A 22,897-nucleotide genomic window follows, 5' to 3' on the forward strand; every position below is an offset into this window, starting at 1 on the left:
CAGTTTAATGAGCAGCAATAATGGGCTTTCTTGACATTATGTAGATCTTCTGAGCACATCAGAGTTCCCTAGAACACTAACTACAAAAATATCTGTTTTTGTAGTGGTAGTCATACTTCCTGATGGTTAATTAATCTTGTGCATTTCCTGATAATTACTCTTCTAAATATCGCGGAGGTTGGGTGTTTTCCCCACCTCTTTTTAGAATATTAGTTTACTTTTGGGGAAAAACACTATCTATAAACTATAAACACTAATCCACAAATACAAAGAAATCAAACCATACATGTCCATAAATGAAGTTATGTGTAATAATGTGAAATGAAACAGGGAAAAGTATTGAAAATGATGTATTTAATACTTCATACAAAAGTCTTTTTTGGTAATGATGGCTTCAAGACGCCTTCTGTATGGAGAAACTAGTTGCACGCATGATCAGGTGCGATTTTGGCACATTCTTCTACACAGTCATCAAATCTTGAAGGTTCTGTGGCCTCTTCTATGAACTCTGATCTTTAGTTCTTTCTACAAATTTCTTATGGGATTCAAGTCAGGTGATTGGCTGAGCCATTCTAGCAGCTTTATTTTATTTCCCTGAATCCAATTGAGAGTTTACTTGGCTGTGAGTTTGGGATCATTGTCTTAATGAAATATCCACCCTTATTTCATCATCAGCTGGTAGATGGCAGCAAATTTTTATCAAGAATGTAAATTTTTCCATTCATACTTCCTTCAATTATAGGAAGCAACCCCACACCTTGTTGTTCCCACCTCCAAACTTTACTGTTGGTATGGTGTTTCTGGGGTGATGTACAGTGCCATTTGCCCTCCAAACATAGTGTGTATTATGGCATCCAAAGAGTTACATTTTGGTCTCATATGGCCAGACTATATTCTGCCAGAATTTCACAGATTTGTCCAAATGTTGTGCAGCAAGCTTTAAAAATGCTTCAACATTCTTTTTCTTCAGAAATGGAGTCTTGCTTGGTGAGCGTGCACACAGGCCATGCCGCTTAGATTAAATTACTTATTGTTTTCTTTGGAACAATTATTGCTAATTCCTGCTAATACCTGGTCTTTAGGATTGCTCTCCACAAGTGGTCCTATAAAGTTGCAAAGATCTTGAGAGAGCTCTTTGCTTTTACCATCATAACATATTTCTTATGGGACTTCTTTATATAGGCTATTAGTTGGGACTGAATCAGCTGATATTAATTTTCACTGACAAGCAGCAGGTTTGCTTTTCAATTACTGATAGATTTTAGCTGGTGTCTTGGCTTTCTATGCCTTTTTTCACCTCCCTTTCTTCATGTGTTCAATACTTTTTCCCTGTTTAATTTCACATTATTACACTTTACCTTATTTATGGACATTTTTTGTCAAATGGTGTTTGTTGTTTACAAATTTAATGAAGACCACACAAATTGTTAAGTGCTGAAAAATAAAGATATAAAATTGAAGGAGGATTACTTTTTCCCAATGTCTAAATGTTGTATATTATACATGGTTAACTACAGTTAGAGAGAAGTATGTGTCAAATACATTTTTGGGTTATTGGACATGACTGTTCTAATGCATTATTTCTGTTTGCTTAGTTCAGTGGAAGAGTTAGAATAGTTTAATAGTGCAGGAAAATTTTACTGTCCTTCCCCAAATCTGTATATTGATATAATCCAGCCTCCGAGATCTACATACAGTTCTACTTCTTTGGCTAACTGTTCTTTATGTGGCTTTATACAGAGAGATGTGACTTTCTAAATCATGTCCAACTAATTTACAATGTGTGCGTTTTTATAACTAAAGGAAAATCTAATAAAAATGGGATGCAGCCAAATTTAAATTTTTAAGTATCACAACAAAGAACTCGAAGCTTCTACAAACCTGGTTGTTTAAAAGAAGTTAAAGACCATCAGCCTTTACACCAAATACACTTAACCCCACTGCAGCTCATTCTGAAACCAAGGTTCATTCTGCCACACGTAGATTTTAGAGGCGCCTCTTTTACACATTTAGCGGTAATAGCGCCGAAAGCAGAAAGCGGGTGTCCGATTATTTATGCTTTTACATTTACCAGAAATGGGCAAAATCTATTTGGTTTAAAGAGATTAAAACATCATTTAATGTTCCTTTTCATTTTTTTCTTCTTATTATTGATGTTGTTGTATAAATCTAACCTTAAATATATATTTTTAATTATTGATGGTTCATTTCTCAAACGTCTCTGACACTATTACTTCAGCTTATTGAGAATAAAAATTAACACTTTAAATCTCAAACCTCAGTTTTAAATTAATTTAGTTCATTTAACCTGTTTTCTATGAGGTCGTGAGCTTTATAAATCATTGCATTCTTGTTTTTATTGAAATTTTTTCATGTTTTTTATTTACACTGTTTGGAATATTGTCGTTGTACTGTATAGCACTGTAAATGTTTAAATTTAAAAGCGTAATTATATAAAGACTGTGTATTTATAAACACCGAACTGTGGTGTTTTATTTGTTATTTATTTACGCGCTTCAATTGTTTGCCGTTTTTACCGCTAAGTGTCTAAAAGCCGCGCTCAGAAAATCTACTGGTAGGTTTGAAGCGTGTCTGATACAAACACAGTTAAAAATGGCCTCAAAATTCACTACAGCATACTAAAACACACACACACACACACACACACACACACACACACACACACACACACACACACACACACACAGTGTTTTGATACCTGATTGTGATTCCATAACTCTGTAGAGAATCAGGAGAGTCACACACAAAAACATTCCTGAAAAGCAGTTCATTATTATTATTACTTCAGTGTTACAAGCTTAATTTCATTATACGAATTACACTTAAATAACAATTTATCCCATACAACTTACTCGTGTAAAAGTTTTTATTCTCTCAATAAAAGTACGCTGAAAAAAGAAACTCCTGTCTCAGCTCATTTTTGGTTTATCTACTTTCACTTTCATTTTAGAGCCACGCCCACGTCTCTTTTTTTTTTTTTTTTTTAAATCACAGTGCAAACTGGGACTCGAAATGTACTTGTGGGTTATTTTAACTTTAGTCTTCCAACAATGTCATTCAAGAAAATGATGTAGCACAGCTTGAGTCCTTCAGTCTGTTCAGCTTTCTCAATTCTTCATCTGTACACACTGCTCAAACTTTATTAACTATTGTTACTTTAAGTCTTTAAACTGGGCCTTAACATTAAATATTTGTTAAAATGGCAGGACTATAAAAAACATCCAGAGGATCATTTCAAAAGCAAAAAGACATTCATATCTTTAATTTATCAGCACATAGAGGATATATATATATATATATATATATATATATATATATATATATATATATATATATATATATATATATATATATATATAGCTTGACTACATGATGTGGAATGGCATCAGTTGCTGAATTGGTTCAGTTTGGGAAAAGCAATGTGCAGATAATTAATATTTTTAAAAAAGGGGAAAAAAGTGGTACATTAAGTAGTTATGAAAATCAATGAAAAATCACAAGGGTCTTTAACAAGCTTTTTTTATTGTTTATTATTGATCTCAAATTATGTGGAAAAATCCATGTTCGAGTTATTACTAGAGTCTAGACAGAAGATTTGCATCCATCCAAATCAACTGTTTTCAAATCAATTTCAGCATTGTAGTGAGTTGTTCCGGAGTTGTCCATAGTTATTCATATTACCTCTCACCACTGATGGAGAGGACATGAAGTTAATGAGCATATGCAAGCAGCTGCATCCTAATGAATGCCTAAATACACCACTTACATTTGTTGCCAGTTATTTTGACAATAATATCTGCATGTTGAGTTATTTTTAGAGGACAGTACATCTGTACTGCTACACAGTGAATTTTGAAGTGTTAAAATAACTCTTTAAGAGGTAAATTTAACACTGGACCCGAGTGTATTTGGTCTCACTCAGAAGATAAAATGACTCGACATAGTGTTCAATTTTCAGAGTAAAAGTAACTCTGTTTGGCATAAAGATTTAACACTGCTCACCACTGAATAGAGTTACTAAAATGGCAATAAGGCACTATATGCAGTGCAGAATCTGGTGCACCATATTTCATTTAAACATCGAATTGTTTGAAATAACACAGCTCGTTAACATTCACTACCTTTAAAACTCGGTCTGGATGCAGTCTGACTGTAAATGCATGGTAATGGTCATCAAAACAGTATTTCCATCAGTGTTCCACATAACAGTACATTTTCATCTTTCACAGCAATAGTCTTGATCTTAGAAAAACCCTGGCATCTCACATGCTACTTCTGTACAGATAATAAAGTCAGTGTGATGCTCTGTACCATGATGTTTGATCCACTTTTATATAAAAGACAAGTTCTGATATTTCCACACCTAGTTTGGAAACCATGTCAATGCCACCTTTAAGTCCACTGAGTTCCACCATCTTCCCTGAACCTAGAGTCAATCTGTACAGGCTAAAAAACTCCCAGTGCATTGCCATACAACTCTGGTGCATTTTGGAGATGTTTTTTTTTAAGCTTTTAATTGTGGTTCCTCTGCTGATTGTAACCATAATCAAAAGCAGGTATTCTACCAGCAAGATCATCACTCAAAAAATGATGCTGAAAGAACTGCAGAACAAGTTTTACCTCTAGTTGAGCGACACCTTTTAAAATGTCGATCCACAGCAAAATGGTCTTTAAATTGTATTTATCAAACACACCCATTTCATGGCATAAAAATTAGGTAGTGCATCTTATAACCTTTTATAGTGCAGAGCATGCATCTTAGTTTTTCTTAGTGCAACCTCAGGGTTATCTTCGGAAAACACAAACTGAAAGCGATCTTTCTTAAAAACACAGAAACGACAGCAATATTGAGCCCCAAAAGACTCCACAAACCCTAATAAACTGTGTAAGCCAAGGTTATCCAATGTGACACAGAACTAAATCCTGCCTCTACACATTTAAGTTGAAGACTCTTTCCAGGAACAAAACCATGAACTAATCTGAAGTGCCTAAGAAGCAGTTTTGAACCAAGTAACTCAGCCTGACAAACAAAACACTTCATGAGAGCAGAAAAACGTAAGGCACCTAGCTAAGCAGCCTTGCTCTAACCTCAGCAACACGAGGACTCTCTCTCACTTTGCCAACATCTATCGAGAGAAGAGGTTGACTTGCATGGAATGGCATGCTGATCAAGAACGATGAAGTACTGTTGAACTGAATTCTTCTGAGGTCCCATGGTCAGGAGGTAGGGCTGAGCAATAGCTGTAATTTCTCGAAAATGCTCCTCAATGTTTGTTCCACTCTGAGAAAACCAATCAAATTAAAGAAACCCATCACCGATATGTTAAAATCTAAAACATAAAAAAATACCTAACAAACAGACAAACAAACAAACCTTCTTGAAGACAACAAGGTGCTTCTCTGCTTGAGAGGCAGACACCTTTCCTGGTCTTTTCTGGCCTTGGGCAGAAGGAGGGATCAGATTCAACAGAAGTATTATAGACGAGAGGTCACTATCCCAACCTGTATAAACACAAAACATTAAAAATGTATGGGGACTAAATCTTTCACCCTTAAAGGAGATCTTCACATCCAGAACAAAAATTATTTACAGATAAGTTACTCACCCCCTTGTCATCCAAGATGTTCATGTCTTTCTTTCTTCAGTCATAAAGAAATTGTTTTTTTAGGAAAACATTTCTGTCCATATAGTGGACTTCAAATGCTCATCTTGTGGTTAGAAAGTATATAAATTGTCAAATCTTTAAGAAAATAACATTGTTTCGCTAGATAAAAGATCCTTCTTCCTCGGCTGGGATCGTTTAGAGCCCTTTGAAGCTGCCATTAAACTGCATTAAAGTCCACTATATGGCCAAAACTTCTGAAATGTTTTCCTCAAAAAACTATTTCGTTACGACTGAAGAAAGAAAGACATGAACATCTTGGATGATAAGGGGGTGAATACATTATCTGTACATTTCTGTTCTGGAAGTGAACTTCTCCTTTAAGTTCCTTAGATAATTTGTTCAATAATATTTATATTATTAATATTTATATTTGCAACAACTTAACAAAATGAACACCCTCTTCTGAGTCACCAGTAGGAGATTCAGCTGCTAGCAGTAGTTCTTCCAAATCACTGGTGCATGGAAGCTTTTTGCACTGCTGAATCACTTTTCTCTTGAATGCGGTGGTCCACTTCTCCAGAAGCTTGCCTGACACTCCTTCTCCAAACTTGTCTCCAACAAATTCTTGCTTAATCTAAGAAGAGGCAGAGAAGAATGACACAATATATTTTTTCTAAGTATGAGACAATCATCATTACCAATGTAGGCATTAAATAAACTTACATTTAGACATCAGTGCATTTTATTATATTGTTAAAAGTATGATTATAAACACTTTACCAAGCTTTTAATGTCTTTGAATCGTGGAAAGACTGTCAAAATATCACTTGACTGCATGCGGTCAAGAACCATGTTGCGGTGAAAGTCGAATGTCAATTTCATTTTCTTCTTGATGGCGTCCTCATTAGAAGAATGGCTCATGAATGCAATTGCTTCCTTGCATTCATCCTCACTCAAGATGGTCTCTGGATTAAACTCTGACTGCCTTCTTATAGTTGGTCCACCAGACCCCGCTTCAGCAGACGTTCCTTGTCCTGATAAACAACAAAACATTTTAAAAGCTTCAACACTGCTTTAAGAATGAGAAATAAAAATAATCCTTAAAAAAGGCAACTTTGCAACAGAACTCCTGTGAAAGATGGCAGAATGAGCTATATAAAAAAACGAAAAAGGTATGAGATTTCAGAATTTCTTCGTGTACCTTCAAAAATGATGCACGTCGTTCTTTAGCTAAGAAACTTGTATAGTTTTGATTCTGCATTCTAAGTACCAAGTACCGCTTTCACCATCATAATAATGTTCTGTAGAAAGAGAAAAATACAGATAAAAAGTCTTTAAATTTAATAGCAAAATACACCACCTGTAGCATGGGTATGTGAGATTTTGGAAAAGGCGTCACTGAGTTGAGAAAACAAAGTCATATTCCTCTGGCATATTTTTCTTTCACCTGCCTTGGTGGTGATGTACTGCAGAGATGTATCTCCAAATCGATTATGAAGATTACCCATTCATTTCCGCCATGTCAGCTGCCAAAATTGTAACCCTTTTCAGACTGGTTTCTTGCCACAAAGTTATGCAGTATTATTAGCAATTTTATTCACATAAAATATTAAAATTATGTTTTAGTATGTTACTTAATAGACTTTACCTGTCGTTTAGAGTTGAAAGAAAATGGCGACCAGAAAACTCCTGTCCTGATCAGAGTCTTCGCAGGGGGTAGATTGAGGGGCGGAGCTTAACAGAGTAAAGTTAACGACGCAGAAATTAACTCTGATAATCTTCACCAACACTAGGGGGCATCTTTCACTATTTGTTGTTGAGTTAACGCCTTAAGAGTAAATATAGAATAAAACTGATTAATTAAAGCTGCTAATTTCACTGTGTACCATCAAAGTTTTATTTTGCAATTAAAATTCAAAATTGCTTTGTGTTTTATTCACTGACATGGTGATTTCATACTGTTGTTCGGTGTCCATAATTAGTAAAACTGCTTTCTTTACCTTATGAAGTGCTTTACTTTATTATTATTATTATTATTATTATTATTATTATTATTATTATTATTATTATTATTATTATTATTATTATTATTAATGTATGGTTTGGATCATGAGCAGGTTTTTTCTTTGTCCACATTTTTCTCCTTTAAACTTAAAGGCATTTGGTGGTTAGAACTGGTTCAAATTTAAATTATTAAATTTAAATGTCTCTATTGTTTCTCAGCTTAAAAAACAGTTCTCTAGTTTTCATGATTTCATTTTTATTTTGAACAAAAAATGCCTGATTACTGACTTACTTTTTAATAGCATGAACATATATTAAATTATTTTCAATAGTCTATTTTCTTAGTTTTTAGCTTTTCTCTTGGTTGTGCTGCTTCTAGGAGTGTCTGTTTATGTTGGACTTTCTATCCAATTAGATTTCAGCTTCAATTTGCTTTAATGTAGATGTTGAACAGTGTGGGACTTAAACAGCAGCCCTGTCTCACGCCACGCTCCTGAGATATCAAATCAGTTTGTTTATCTCCAATTCTGATTCTGCACTTGTTCCCTGTGTACATGGGTTTGATGAGATCATACACTATATTGCCAAAAGTATTTGCTCATCTGTCTTGAGTAACTTCTGATTCTTAATCTATATGGTTTAATATGATGTTGGCCCATTCTTTGCAGCTAGAACAGCTTTAACTCTTCTTGGAAGGCTTTCCACAGAAGACGTTCGACGTGAAGGCCTGGATTACAGTCTCCGCTTCATTCCAAAGGTTTTCTCTTGGGTTGAGGTCAGATCTCTGTGCAGGCCAGTCAAGGTTATCCACACCAAACTCAATCATCAATGTCTTTATGGACCTTGCTTTGTGCACTGGTGTGCAGTCATGTTGGAACAGGAATGGACTGTTCCCACCTGTTTCCACAAAGTTGGGAGCATGAAATTGTCCATAATATCTAGGTATGCTAAAGCATTAAGAGTTTCTTTCACTGGAATTAAACGGGGCAAAGCCCAACTGCTGAAAACCAACCCCCACATCATAATTCCTCCTCCACCAAACTTTACACTTGGCACAATGCAGTCAGACAAGTATCGTTCTCCCTGCAGCCACCAAAGCCTGACTCGTCCATTGGATTACCAGACAGTTACTCCAGAGAACACGTCTCCACTGTTCTAGAGTCCAGTGGTGGCGTGCTTTACACCACTGCATCCGATGCTTTGCATTGCACTTTGTGATGTAAGGCTTGGATGCAGCTGCTCGACCATGAAAACCCATTCCATGAAGCTTGCTACACACTGTTCTTGAATTAATCTGAAGGCCACATGAAGTTTGGAGGTCTGTAGGTATTTACTTTTCAGAAAGTTGGTGACCTCTGTGCACTGTGCATCTCAGCATATGCTGACCTGCTCTGTGATTTTACGTGGCCTAACACTTTGTGGCTGTTGCTGTCCTTCCCAAAAGCTTCCACTTTTTATAATACCACTAACAGTTGACCGTGGAATATTTAGCAGCGAGAAAAGTTCATGACTGGACTTATTGCACAGGTGGCATCCTAACACGGTACCAAGTTGGAATTCACTGAGCTCCTGAGAGCGACCCATTCTTGCATAGATTTTTGTAGAAGCGGTCTGCATGCCCAGGTGTTTGATTTTATACACCTGTAACCATGGAAGTGATTGGAACACCTGAATTTAATGATTTGGATGGGTGAGTGAATACTTTTGGTAATATAGTGTATGATTTACCCCCTACACCACTCTCCAACATTTTGTAAAATATCATAATTTTCCTCTGCGTCCTTCCATATAGAAATGTGTTTTCTGCACGGAGGTTCACGTATTTAGAAATAAAAATATCAGTATTATTTTGTTCTTTAAAAAATAAGAAATCAATCAATAATAAATTCTGTATCTGCTGGTGCAAAGGTAAGGATTTGCTGGTACATTTGTAACGACAGATACAGAATTCATTATTGCTCGATTTCTTCTTTTAAAAAGAACAGAATAATCCTGATATTTCAATTTCTACATTTTTGTTTGATTTAATTTTTCTGGAGAAACACAGGTTTGTTTGTATTTACACAGACATCAGCAGCTGAAATAAATACATTCAATGTAGATGATTAATACATTTTTATATAATAAAAAATATTTTGCAGTTATTAAATAATTAATTAATAGCATTATTCATATTTAATTTGTAATGAAAAAATTCTACAATAAAAAAGTGTCCTCACAGTATTGGATTAAAATGATAGATATTAAACTGTGCAGCACTTCAACTAAACTAAACAAATAAAATATTTTATTGACATTTAACATGTGATTAAATTTTTTTTATTTTTTATTCAGTATTAAATACAGGAGTGATGATCGGTGGTGCTGATTTTTTTTTTAATTCAGCACCAGCATTTGAACAAGGACTGAAGTATAGATAGATTTTCTTATTGAAAGTCTGACCACTGAAAAAATGAGTTTTTATTAAAACCAATAATGATATACATACAAGTGTAAAGGCTTTGGAATGTGATGAGAAGGTTTCTTCTTCAAAAGATAACTGGGACAAATGTGAGGCTTTACAGGAGGGACAATGGAAAGAGTTAAACGTTAAAAAGTTTTTTAAGGTCTTTTTGGCATGAATCAATATCAAGGAAAGAATTGGGAGGGGATAATAGAGAAAGTACAAGTGAAAAGAAGCTGTGTTGTGTTATGTCCTAGTCTAGGGTTGGGGTACACAACGTGATTAAAGGCATAGGGTGGTGGACATAAGGTGGATGTAAGTGTATCTGGTATTATGTGAGATAAAGAATGGAACACAAACACTTGGGTATCTAGAAATGGGAGGTATATTGAAATTTGTACAGTACTCCAAAGGTAAAACTTCAGGGTTGACCAAGGCCAATATAACAAACATAAACACTCTTTTTACAAAACCTAGATTACCGATAAAATAATCCCAAAAGAAAGGTAAGAAACCCTAACCCCTAATAACTTCCCTAACTCCCTCACCAAAAACAGGACTCACCAAAAAACCCACGCCCAACAAAAATGACAGCCACACCCCTACTACTGGTGAACAAGACATCACACATATGTACATATATTTACCACTGTATAATACAGTGTATATTTACAGTCAGCTAATCGAAATGTTAAAACAGGACAAAGCAAACTTAGGACGGCTGTAGGACAATCACTGCTTATCACAAAACAAGAAACAGCATAGCAAAACAAACAAAGTGAGGGTCTGTCAATTTCAGGTCCAACACGATTTTAGGTCATTTCCTGCTCCAAAATTATTGGGTCTCCTGACCTTTTCTGCTATATGTGATACTCCATTTATATTGTGCTTTGGGGAGGGTCAATAAGTTATAAATTTTTTTTTTTTTATATCTCAACACTAGTGATTGCAAGTGTAGGAATATGATTATTAAACTGGCTGTAACTTTAATGCCTAAAAATATTTTTTTTTTTGCCAGCATGGATACTTTTGGTCACTTTATTATAATATCTCATTGAAACTTTGGCCCTTTTCAAAGACATAAAATCCAAAATGAAAAAAGGTCCCCTTGAGCATTTAACAAATCAGAAACAAAAATAATATTTTGAGCCCTCCACTCCTTTAGAAAAATTTTTTTGTTACCAGATAATACTTGTTCATTATTCCACATGATACAGGAGTGTGGGGGAAAATAATTTTTGAAAGCAATCTTTCAAGAATCCAGAGCTTTGTTTGTGAAAATTTGAGAGTTTGCTGGGTAATTTACTGCACTTAGAATTACAGGCCAATAAGAAATTAAGGTATCCACACTGTTTAAAAATTAGGTTGGGAATCCAAAACCAGTGTAGCTCATTATTACCAATGAAATTCTTAATCCGGTTCATTTTGAATGTTTGATTGATGGTTTGAAAATCGAATCCATTAAGACCACCCTCCATATACGTTCTTGTTAAACAATTTCTTTGAACTCGTCCTGGTTTGTTTTTCCAAATAAAGTGGTATAACAGTGAGTTAATAGATGTAACTGTTTCTCATCAACATAAAGAGAAAGAGCAGGGTACTATGTGTGATATGCCCTCAGTCTTAATCAGTAAGACTCTCCCATTAATAGTCAAATCTCTCTACAGCCAGCAGCCTAAAACCTTTTGATTTTGTCCATTCTTGGCTGAAAATTATAACGAAGTCGGTCTGAACCTGATCTAGAAATATCAACTCTCAGATATTTTACACAGTGTTTAACTTCAACACCCTCAATTGAGTTTTTATCTAAATCCAGAAGCTATAATAACTATGAATCTGAACATTAAAAAAATTACATTTAACATTCATTTGTCTATTCCATTGATTTAATGTAAACAATTGATAGTATCCAGATGTGAGAAGTTTTCATCTGGACAGAGTAAATTACACCATTTTATTAAACTGTTCCATCATTTGGTCGCTAGCTTTTAGTGTATGTTTTGAAAAACCAAAACATACACTTTTACTCTCATTGGAAAACTATAACTGCAAGGTTGCCGCAAAATATATCCATTAATAATTTACTTATTTATTAATAAAAAAGAGCAAAAAGATTTGTAGAAAATGTAAAGTTTTAAATCCACCATGTAAGCTATATATATATATATATATATATATATATATATATATATATATATTCATATATAAATATAAAAAAAATATCAATACCATTTAATAAGATCTCTTTTTAAATGATGATTGTTTAGATTCACTGCTCTGATGCACAATACTCTCAATTCACTAGAGAAACGTGTGCAAGGGATTTGCGCATTTTAACCTGAAAGTGAAGCAGTCACACGGTTGTGTGCAAAAGGAAGCTTCGAACGTGACAGATCATGTGGTTATGGGAAAACTAATGAATCTCCGGCACAGTGCTTCATTGTGAGATGTTTCGTTTTTTGAATACAAGCTTCGAAGCCTCTGTGTCAAACATCACATCACTATTTATTTATGTATTAATTTTGCTCTGCTTATTGATCTGTTTGCTGTGCCTGATTTTTGGACTGTTTTTTGGTTTCTAATTTTGGTTTCTTCCTGCTCTCGGATATAGGACTGTTTTTCCGTCTGATTAATATATATATTTTTTTTTTGCTTTATTTTCCTGGTATTTGATCAAGGACTATATTTTTGGACTTTGTGTAACCTGCCTATTACTGTTCTTGCACCAGCTTACTGCGTTGTTTGCCCCTGTTTATTATCTCATTTAAGCCCCCCAGATTGTCTAGTTTACACAGAAATGATTATACACCAAGATATTGTTTTTACAATTTGATTAAATGACATACAGTATTAAAAATAACAGTAGCCTAGTCGGTCTTAACAACATTGAATTAAAATTTGTAACATACAGACTTCAAAGTTGATTTACATTACTTTATTTTCTGTAAATAAAATCATAATAAACAAAACAGACAAACTAGGCTAATTTTAAAAACACTCCGACACAGCCAATCACTAATGCATTTTCATACATTTTAAAATATATTTAAAGCATTCGCTAAGAAATAGGGTCAAGGTAAGTAAAAAATGAAGAAGCCTAAACTGTAAACTAAGATAAATTGTCATATTTACACTTTTTGAGACATTTCTCACATGGAGCCACAGCACTGTCTTTTTGTTTGTTTGCTTTACAAAAATCAGCTCACAAACACTGAATAACCCATAAGTGGACTAACACATGTTTTAACACCATGCTGCAATGAGATAATAAGCATATTCCTATGTACATATAAGCTACACAATAAAATGTATTTTAAAATTGTTTGAATACTATTTTACATTTTTTGTATTAATTAAAAATGTATCTGAACATTACAGTCAGCTTTACAAAAAAGTCAGTAAGCAAAAAAAAAAAACAAAAAAAAAAAACAAAGAAAAAAGAAAAGAAAAATCATAAATGGGGTAGACCATAAAACATCTATTTATTCATTAATAGCAGTGATGGTCAGTGGTTCTGAATTTTTACCTCCATTATTATTATGAGGACTGAAGTATGGATAGAGTTTCTCAGTGAAAGTCTGACCAGTGAAAGAGTAGATATGAGATCTGGAGTTCACATCATAAAAAGAGACCAGACCCTCCTCATAATCCACAAACACTCCCACCTTCTCCACCTTCTCTCTCAGTTTGAGGGGGACTTTAGGATCAGCATGAGCCAAATACCGAGTGTTATTCCTAAATTCCACCAGCCAGAATCCATTCTGGGGATTTGCTTTAATCCTGTTGTTCTTGTTAATATTAGCTCTTATCACTCCTAATGTCCATGCAGTTTTCCCGCTCACCTGCACCTCATAATAAAATCTCCCTGAGGAGAAACCCTGCTTTCCCAAAACACAAGTACATTCATTAAACCTCTGTGGTGTATCGGGGAGATTCTGCAGTGTGTCTTCATGTGTCACTTGTTTTCCATCAGCAGACAGGATAAGATGTGGATTTGCTGTATCAGGATCCAGAGTCACATCCACTGAGAGAAACAAGCAGAAGATTTTCACATAACAAAACCAATTATTCATTCAGTAAATGTGTGTGTGTGTGTGTGTGTGAGAGAGAGAGAGAGAGAGAGAGAGAGAGAGAGAGAGAGAGAGAGAGAGAGAGAGAGAGAGAGAGAGAGAGAGCATGTGAACTGTAGCTTATGGCTTTGCTTTTCAAAGTTAAAATAAAACTGAAAAAACTTACATGAATTATCTCATAACACACACACACACACACACACACACACACACACACACACCTGATATGAGGGTAAATTGTTCTTACCTGTATACTTCCTTTTCTTAATAAATTCTGCAAATTTATGCAAATACAGTTAGACTTCATAATGACCAAAATTACAAATCAAATATACCCCATACTATTATTATATATTTATATATATTATTTTTGTTTGTTTTTTGTTTTGTTTTTACAAATATACAAAAATCTAATAATCTAACCTACTCTACATATAGCTCTTCACAAAAAAATAGGTTAAAGTCCTCAAAGTTTCTCAAGCTTATCTGTAATTACCGTTTTCCATTGTCTGGGATTTCAGCTCTGAAAAGATAAAAAAGACTCATATTAAAGCCTTGGACAAGATGCTCTTAGAATATCATTTAACACTGCTGATTATTTTTTCTTAATAATTAGAAAATAATTTTGTGAAAATAATTTGGTAGCATTAATTGTAATAAACATGAGAAAGAGCATATTTTCTACCACTGCCCTGATCTGCACCTTGTGAGTTATGAGTACCTTATATTGTGAAAAATACTATATAATATAACTATTTATATTACTATATAACTATAACTATATAACTATAACTATATATATATATATTAAAAAACGTCAGTGTTAATATCACACCAGTGCTGGTTTCAGCTGTGATATGACCATCCTGGACTACACTGTACCCATCATCTCAGTCATCCTATTACAATTCACCTTCTTTCTCAGTTAGCAGTGTTTAGTTGCAAAACATCTGTTGTTGCATATAGTTTAATTTGAGATTGATGCCATATCATGGATTTAGATAAAAAAAAGCTGTAATTGTACTTAAATCTACAAAGCTTTGTTGCTCCCAGTCTTTTAATAACCAAACACACTCCCTCACCTGTCATAGTCTCTGATTGAACTGAAGTAAAGCCGTAGCTCATTCATCTATTTGTCTTAATTATTTCATTTTTTATTCTACACAAGTTATAAATTATACAATTATTTTTAAAATCCTCATAGAAAAGTGTATTAAAATCAGCAGATTTAAGCCGAGGAGGAACTTCAGACAAACTGAATTGTTTTTTGTAATGTTTTTGTAGAAGTTAATTAACATTAATCAATGATTAATGTTAATTAATCATTAATTAACATTAATCAATGATTAATGTTAATTAATGATTAATTAACATTAATCATTGTTAGCATTTTTTTTCTAAATCAACCTACCTAGAGGTGCAAATACTTTTGCTTTCTTCATAAAGTGAAATAAGTGAACCTAATACAAAATACTATAATCCTGTATATTGTAATAATGTTCTGATGTTCATGGTGCAACTTGATATTGTTACAATACTTTAAAGAATTATTCTTTCACTTTATCAGTGAGGGCTTGTGGTAATGGAAATTAACACAGGAAGAGACAGAGATTAGAGTTTGATGTAGGACTAAATTAAATAGTCCTCTTCACATAGAGCACTGACAACTGGACTAATGTGAATTACTGAATAAAGCACAGGTTCTTTATCTTAGTCCTGGAGAACTTGTTGCCTTATATAATGGTTTCTGAGCTCTTAGACACCTGATCCTGATAATGAGATGATAAACAGTGCTTCCATTTCCTGGAACCATAAAATTGCAGGAATCTCTGTTTGTGGACTACAGCTATGGTATAAACTGCAGTATAACTGTAATTACAGATGTTATGAAAAAAAAAATATATAATTCTCACCTTTCTTGTGGCAGAAAATCTTTACTGCTATACAATTTGCTATCAGTAAAACAGCAAAAAGACATGCTGGAACAGAAATGACCACAGCCCACTTCCAAGCATTAAAGACTTTTCCTAAAATAAAACCAAGAATGCATTGTTCCATATGTTAAAACAAACTGTGTAAATACTTGATAACTATAAAGAAAAAAAAAAATACTGTTACAGTCAGTATGTAGCAAAATCAGCAAACTACTACTACTTTGTATGATAAATGCAATGGCCATTCTCATGTCTAATCTTCAACGAGTGCACATGTAATGGTTACAGAAGTATTTTGCAGTCAAAATCAGTCTAAAGAGATTTTTTTAAATAATTCACACTTACTATTAATAATAATCTCTGTCTCCATCATGTGATGTTTTTGTAAAAGTCTGCAGTAGAATCTGTTGGAGTTGCTATAATCATAAACAGTGATGCGGCGTTTCACACTGAATCCCTCAGCATCTCTGTGTATCTGTGTGTCTTCAGCAGGCAGAGTGGCTCCTTCTCTGTCCAGCCACAGAACCTCAGGTTCAGGTTTCCAGCCTCCGGATTCACACACTAGAATAATCCCTCCTGAGTTATCATAACTCTCCATCGTGATCAGAGGGGGGCTTCCCTGAACTATAGCAATGGAAAAAAGTAATGTTTTCCCCGCATTACCAAGCTTTTATACCAAAATATAAAAATACAGTTGTTGAAGACACTTGGGATTTTTGTGTGCAAGCATCTCCGAGCAGCAGGGCAGGCAGTTGTCATTATCAAAGCAAGAGAGAAGCCCCACCCACATCTTAAAAGTAGGACACTTTTCTATAATAAATTGTAAATATAATAAATAATAAAATAAAAATAAAGCCTTAATGGGAAAGTCTAAATAGCTCTTGCTGTGTTATTTAACAGGTCTGAGTTAATCAGTTAACATGTACACTTCCATAAATAAACTCACAAAAATAAATAAAAAGTTAAACTGCATAAAACTTCAATAAAGAATTTGTCCTTACCCTCAACTGTGACATGAACAGTAACATCACCATACCAGTATTTGTTCTCAACTTGACACTTATAAATTCCTTCATCAGAGACTCGGAGAGTTAAGAGCTTGAGTGAAGTGTTGCCTTTCTGTAGCTCTTCTTTAAACAGTGATGTTCTTTCTTTGTATATCTGAGCCTGCATTTCATTTTTGTCCTCCTGATCCACATAGAGATGCACTAATGACTCCTCTCTTTCAAGTCTTATCCACTTCACTGTCATGTCCACAGCACTGGTAATGGGTTTGATAAAACAGGGCAGAACAAGATCTTCACCAGCTACAACAACAAGAGGACCATCTGGACCAAAAACCTTCTCTGTGTTTTTGAGAACAAAAAAAAAAAAAAAATTATATTTTGGGGTGGAATATACATACTGGGAGCAAGTGGTCACTTAATTCCATTACATAAGAATCTTTAAAAACATTAATAATGACCAAATACAGAACATCTAAGTTCACCTGCCTGACTATTCCTGTATATGGGGAGTCTGACTAGGCTTCAGTTACAAAGTACTTTCATTTAAGAATATCAAAACATAAAGTCATAACAAAATGCAAAAATTCTTTACTTTAATTTTTTATGTATTTATTTATCTCAACATCACAAACATTTAATTTCAAGCAGCTCTCAAATAATAAAAGTAAAAAAATATATATATTTTTTTTCTTTACTGATCATAACAAATTAGTTTTAAAGGTGGGGGGATATTATACACATTAGGGTTTAGATAATAAAAATATACAAGAGAAACAAGAAAACTAAATGTTAGAAGCAGTTGTGTTTGTTTTCCGTACCTGATTTCGATGCCATAAAGCTGTAGAGAATCAGAAAAGTCACATATGAAAACATCCCTGAAAGACAAAAGAATTGTATTATTATTGCTTCAGATGGTTTCACAAGATTAATACTATTCTATTTGACTATTAACCAATTACTCACTTAATATCCAAATACGTTGTAAGGATTATATATTCTGAATAAGAGGACAATAAATAGTCTGTCAAAAAGAGCGCAGTTTCAGTGTAGTTTATCTTCAATCGTAAAACTGTTTAACCTGTTTCTAAATGTGAAACTAGTCATGGTGTTTTTTTTTTTTCTTTTTCAAAGAAAGCATGCTAAGAATGTGTGTTAGAGGTGATTCATTTTAGTTGAAGCTGTAAATTAACAAATTTTTAAATCATCATAAGACCCTCCAAAACCACAAAATGTCCAAAGGAAACCCTTATCAACACAACACAAACATAAATGCAGTAACTCCAAATTCCAACTGAAGTTTCAAGACCTTCTAAAAACAACACAAAGGTTAAGTTAATTTTTGACGGCTTGTTCAGGACACGGTTTAAAGTTCTGAAACTGGGAATCCATTCATTTTCACTTCACTAAGCTTAATATTTAGGGAGATGATATTAAAGATTTTGGTGTTCTGAGAGTCCGTTTTCAACACAATGCAGATTACACACCACTGCACCTGCTCATAAATATGATTCTCCTAATATGTAGAGTAGCTTAATAAGATCTATCAAGCTTATCGTTGAACGTGTGTGTGTGTGTGTGTGTGTGTGTGTGTGTGTGTGTGTGTGTGTGTGTGTTTATGCTTGAAAGACTCTAAAAAGATAGTTGGTGATAAAGCAAGTAAAAGCGAAAACTTGTCGTTCCCCTCCCAGTCTTTATTGTCTCAGCCAGTGAGCTCTTCACAATCAACTATAGAAATATTAAATTAGCAAATTTACTTTCTAAATTTATCTTCAACTTTCCCCTACACATTCTGGTGAAATATGTGGGTACTTTAATCACATTCTATTTTATAATTTGTGAATGATTAAAGTAAAAACAGGCTGAATTTTCTGTCCATCTTCTCTCAGGGTGAGACTGTGGGAATATTAGAATCAGAATCAGATTTATTGGCCAAGTATTTTGACACACGAGGAATTTGGTTCCTGCTATTGGTGACTCTCAAAAGTACAGACATAAATAACAGCACTGTTACATTTAGCTGATAGACCAGACTATACAGATTAAATAAGAACACAATATACAGAGTATATGACAGATCGGTTATGTGCATAAAGTGTGAGTGTGAAGTCACACTTTATGTGGAATGTGGAAAATAATATGGAAAACAATGTGGAAAATAATACATAAAAAATACAATAATTATATATTTTTTTAATTAACCTTGAGTAACTGAGGATGCATCATATACTGTCCCAGGCTGTGTAATTAGCACCCTCTCCCCTAAAGCTGGTGGAGTGGGCCCAGGGCAATAAGGACAAATGAACTCACAGGGTTTAAATTAGAAGGGATTTTGTTCTCTGTTGGCTCTTTTGGCTCCACAAATAATCTGTTTAATCCTGAATGTTAGTTGAAGCGATTGCTGACACTTCTGTCTCTGCAACATCTCTGACCCTTTCATCCACATCACTGACAGGACTGCTTATGCCAAAAAATAGGAAAAACACAATCAACAGCACCAGTTATACTTTTGATTCTGAGCTGCAAACTTTTTCTTGTTGTGTTTTGGGCAGCAGGCCACTGTCTACCATCGACTGCATTTAATCCTCCCTAGTTCTGTTTGTCCTCTGAAGGTGATCACAATCCATGTCGTGATTGTATGAGGATTGGAGTAGAAAGTAGCAAATCACAAGAGGTGACTCACAGGCAATAGAACCCAGATAGGCAATAGACAGTTTTTTTCAATACAGATGAAGGTTGGCTGCTCCTCGACATGCTGCGTTGCCTTTGCGTTTTCTGATGATGGTCCTTCTGCGGGACAGCAGATGAACATGTAAAGACAACACAAAGAACTAAAACGGAATTCTCTCACACACACACACGCACTCAAATGTGTGTAACGATCTGTAAAATTTTTCCTGGACTTAACACTTAACACACACTCATCACTCATCTCAATCCATTCCACCACCATTCATTTATTTATTATTTATTATTATTCTCAACTGTACCTCACTCTTAACTGCTGTTTTTTTGCACATTTATCATTTATCACTGTATTATACTGTTTACATGCTGTTTTTTGCACATTTATCATTTATCACTGTATTATACTGTTTACATGCTGTTTTTTGCACATTTATCATTTATCACTGTATTATACTGTTTACATGCTGTTTTTTGCACCTTCGACTGCTGCTGTATTCTTGCACTACATTGTTCTGTTTATACTCACTTCTGGAATATGTTTTTAGTTTGTATAGTTTTTACAGTTTTCTTGTACAGTACTGAATAATCAAGTATACAGTAGGTTAACTGGTCGGCGCTTTATAGGGTTTTGTGTCTTGTCTTGTGTCGTCTGTCTGCACTGTCTGTCTGCACTGTCTGCACCAGGTTGCACTCGATGCACTTTATGTAACTTGTGTTGTAGCTCTATGTTGTTTTGTTTGTTGTTGTTTAATGTAGCACCAGGGTTCTGGAGAAACGTGTTTTTACTGTGTACTGTGTACCACTGTGTATAGTAGAAATGACAATAAAAGCCTCTTGACTTGACTTGACATATGAAGACAAAGACCAATAGATATTAAACATTCAGAAAAACCCGTTTTAAAAGTATGTATTATCTGTCTTGTTGATTATTTTGCTTGTAACTACAAGATCTGCTTTTGCTGACAGTGTTTAGGAAATTACATCACCCCAACTGTACAGTAAGGACAACTTCCTGTCCAAGAATAGATTTTATCTAATCCAAAAACAAGTGTTTCACCTGCACATGCATGAGCTGATTCAAGATGGCGGCCGAGATGGTTGGTGGTATTTAAGGCTAGAAAAAAAGAAAATGATTTCCTCACCTTGATCTTACATTTGATCATTGCAAACACTGAGAAATAATTTCTTTATTGTTGGCTCCAATAAGATAACAGTTTCGGTCCTTTTTTCCGCATGAACTCTCAGAGCAGTGCGATGTTTTATTTTGGAAAATTACCGGATTCTCTCCACCACATTTGTCTATGACTCACTCTTGATGCATGTTAATATGCCTCGGTCACGTTTCTTACCTTCATACGCTACATTCTTAAAGGGGCTGCTACGGCCACTAACACAATAAATTACCGCTAAATTTAAACCCCCAAGCGAGCAAAATGAACAAAAAACAACACAGTGGATTCACATTTATTATATTTAGTTTTTATGACTGTCGTATCAGTATATTTTATATCTATCCACCACACCTTATTGTCTGACATTAAATCGGTCTGTGGTGCAAAAAAGGTTGGGGACTCTAAGTGGCCTTGGGGTTTTCATTTGTTCGAACCGTTGTTTACATTGCAGGGTTGTGTGTGTGTGTGTGTGAGAGAGAGAGAACCTGTGTTCGGGATGAGATTAATCGGAGGAATTTAATGATGTGCATGTTTACAGCATGTATCTTTTTGGTTGCTGTTGGTTTTTGTCTCTGCATGTATTCTGATTGGTAGCGTGGATTCCATTTTTTTGTACTTCCTTATTTTTAAACACCGGTACTGACTGTCAGAGTTCAGCAGAGTTTGTAATGTTTTGCACCCTTGGTAAAGTGTTGCAAGGTATGTTTTTGTTTTACTGTGAATCTGGCTATGATAGCTTATAGCTTCTCACTCTTAAGTTTATGATCTTTTAATGAGTGCATGTCATTTGTTTACATTTTGATTATATGTGTATTTTCTTTCTTTAATTTAAGTTTCACGGTGGTGATGATGGTTCATGTTGAAGAGTACGACCCGTGAACTGAAAACGTGTCACAATAAATTATCTACACCCGTATAGAGACTGTTAATTTATCAATGCCAAGGGCTGCTACAGGGACCGCTGATTTTAAGTTTAATTTTAGGGATGACAGACAAAAGACCAAGAGACGAAGGTAAATAGACATAAGATTATTTAATTCACCACAGAGAAGAGAGTTGCTGGAGGATTTTATGGAAGCTGTCAAAGACAGACTGAATGAAAGAGCACCATCATAGAAGATGGAATCTCAGGTTGTATGGTCTGCCAGAACAGGAGGGAGATGATGTTGAACAGTGCATGATTGACATCTGTAAATCCATCATTCAAGACTCAGGAGAAGATCTGCGCTCTCAAATTGACGTAAACCACAGAACTGGGCGCAGAGAGGATGGAAAAATTTGGCCAGTGTTGACAAGATGTACATCCAGATCAGTTAATGAAAAAGTTGGAAATGAGTAAAGAATTCGGCATTTCTCAAAAAAAAAAAAAAAATCTCGGGCCGCTAGAGCGAGTGGCAGACACAATAAGACCAAAAACAGCTCAAGAAAAGTGAACCAAAAATATAACGAATGCAGACTGGGTTTACCAAAACAATAAGACAAATACAAATAAGTAGTGACAAAACAGGACGAAGAAACTCAGGAAGACAGGAGGTACCAAGATACTTGGGAAAACTCAGGAGAACGGAAAAGCCAGGAGAAGACAGGAGACTACAGAAGACAGCAGAAGCCGGGAGACTCAGGAATACGGAAGAATAGGGAAGACAGAAGACTAGAGAAAACTCGAGAAAAGCAGCAGACAAAGAAATCAAACAAAATAGAAAGACACTCACTAAAGAAAACAAAACCAACCCACACATATCCAGATTCAAATGCAAATATCAAGACAGACAAATAACAATCCAAACCTATCACAACCAAAATAATGACAACTATAATGAAACAACAAAAACCAAGCCAAAAGGGCAACTCAAATAGACAACACTAACAAGGAGCAGGTGGGAGACATTAAACAGTTAGGGGCTATGGAGTAGGGGATAAGAGAGTAAGGGGTAGGGAGTAGGGGATACGAAAGT

General features: G+C 34.7%; 3 protein-coding genes and 1 long non-coding RNA gene across 6 annotated transcripts in view; all 4 read right to left on the minus strand.

Annotated features, from left to right (window-relative positions):
* The window catches only part of LOC310726180 (butyrophilin subfamily 1 member A1-like), a 155,832-nt gene extending 152,860 nt beyond the window's left edge, over window positions 1–2,972 (minus strand). The window contains exons 1-2 of the mRNA XM_083541525.1: window positions 2,874–2,972; window positions 2,720–2,776 (exon numbers count right to left, since the gene is read on the minus strand). Of these exons, the coding sequence (XP_083397651.1) occupies window positions 2,720–2,774 (55 nt within the window). The 5' untranslated portion in view covers window positions 2,775–2,776; window positions 2,874–2,972. The remainder of the gene's footprint in view (window positions 1–2,719; window positions 2,777–2,873) is intronic.
* LOC310726179 (butyrophilin subfamily 1 member A1-like) overlaps window positions 1–22,897 on the minus strand; it is a 51,627-nt gene that overhangs the window by 13,402 nt on the left and 15,328 nt on the right. The gene's annotated exons all lie outside the window — the stretch shown is intronic.
* LOC310726223 lies at window positions 5,156–5,662 on the minus strand. Its single transcript, XR_014533651.1, has 3 exons — window positions 5,628–5,662; window positions 5,396–5,523; window positions 5,156–5,302 (listed from the first exon to the last, which is right to left on the minus strand). It is a non-coding gene; the product is annotated as an uncharacterized lncRNA (long non-coding RNA).
* LOC310726182 (butyrophilin subfamily 1 member A1-like) lies at window positions 12,949–22,080 on the minus strand. Of its 3 annotated transcripts, none has more exons than XM_083541528.1 (8): window positions 21,985–22,080; window positions 17,904–17,960; window positions 17,080–17,424; window positions 16,424–16,702; window positions 16,058–16,171; window positions 14,641–14,667; window positions 14,392–14,418; window positions 12,949–14,098 (listed from the first exon to the last, which is right to left on the minus strand). In XM_083541528.1, exons 2-8 carry the CDS (start codon window positions 17,956–17,958, stop codon window positions 13,557–13,559), a joined length of 1,389 nt encoding a protein of 462 aa, XP_083397654.1. In that variant the 5' UTR covers window positions 17,959–17,960; window positions 21,985–22,080; the 3' UTR covers window positions 12,949–13,556. The 3 variants fall into 3 exon arrangements, with proteins under 3 accessions (XP_083397654.1, XP_083397653.1, XP_083397652.1); XM_083541527.1 differs by lacking the exon at window positions 21,985–22,080 and adding an exon at window positions 18,049–18,178; XM_083541526.1 differs by lacking the exon at window positions 21,985–22,080 and having other exon boundaries at window positions 17,904–17,955.

Source organism: Silurus aristotelis (assembly GCF_946808225.1).
Source record: "Silurus aristotelis genome assembly, chromosome: 5".
NCBI classification, from domain to species: domain Eukaryota; kingdom Metazoa; phylum Chordata; class Actinopteri; order Siluriformes; family Siluridae; genus Silurus; species Silurus aristotelis.

What these genes read in the sequence shown, in the direction of transcription:
- LOC310726182 (XM_083541528.1), bottom strand. Translation starts at nt 17,958, where the DNA reads ATGTTTTCATATGTGACTTTTCTGATTCTCTACAGCTTTATGGCATCG. An exon ending in TGTTCATGTCACAGTTGAGG is followed by an intron (nt 16,703 to 17,079) that starts GTAAGGACAAAT and finishes CCATTGCTATAG; the next exon opens with TTCAGGGAAGCCCCCCTCTG. An exon ending in GACAGAGATTATTATTAATA is followed by an intron (nt 16,172 to 16,423) that starts GTAAGTGTGAAT and finishes GTTTTATTTTAG; the next exon opens with GAAAAGTCTTTAATGCTTGG.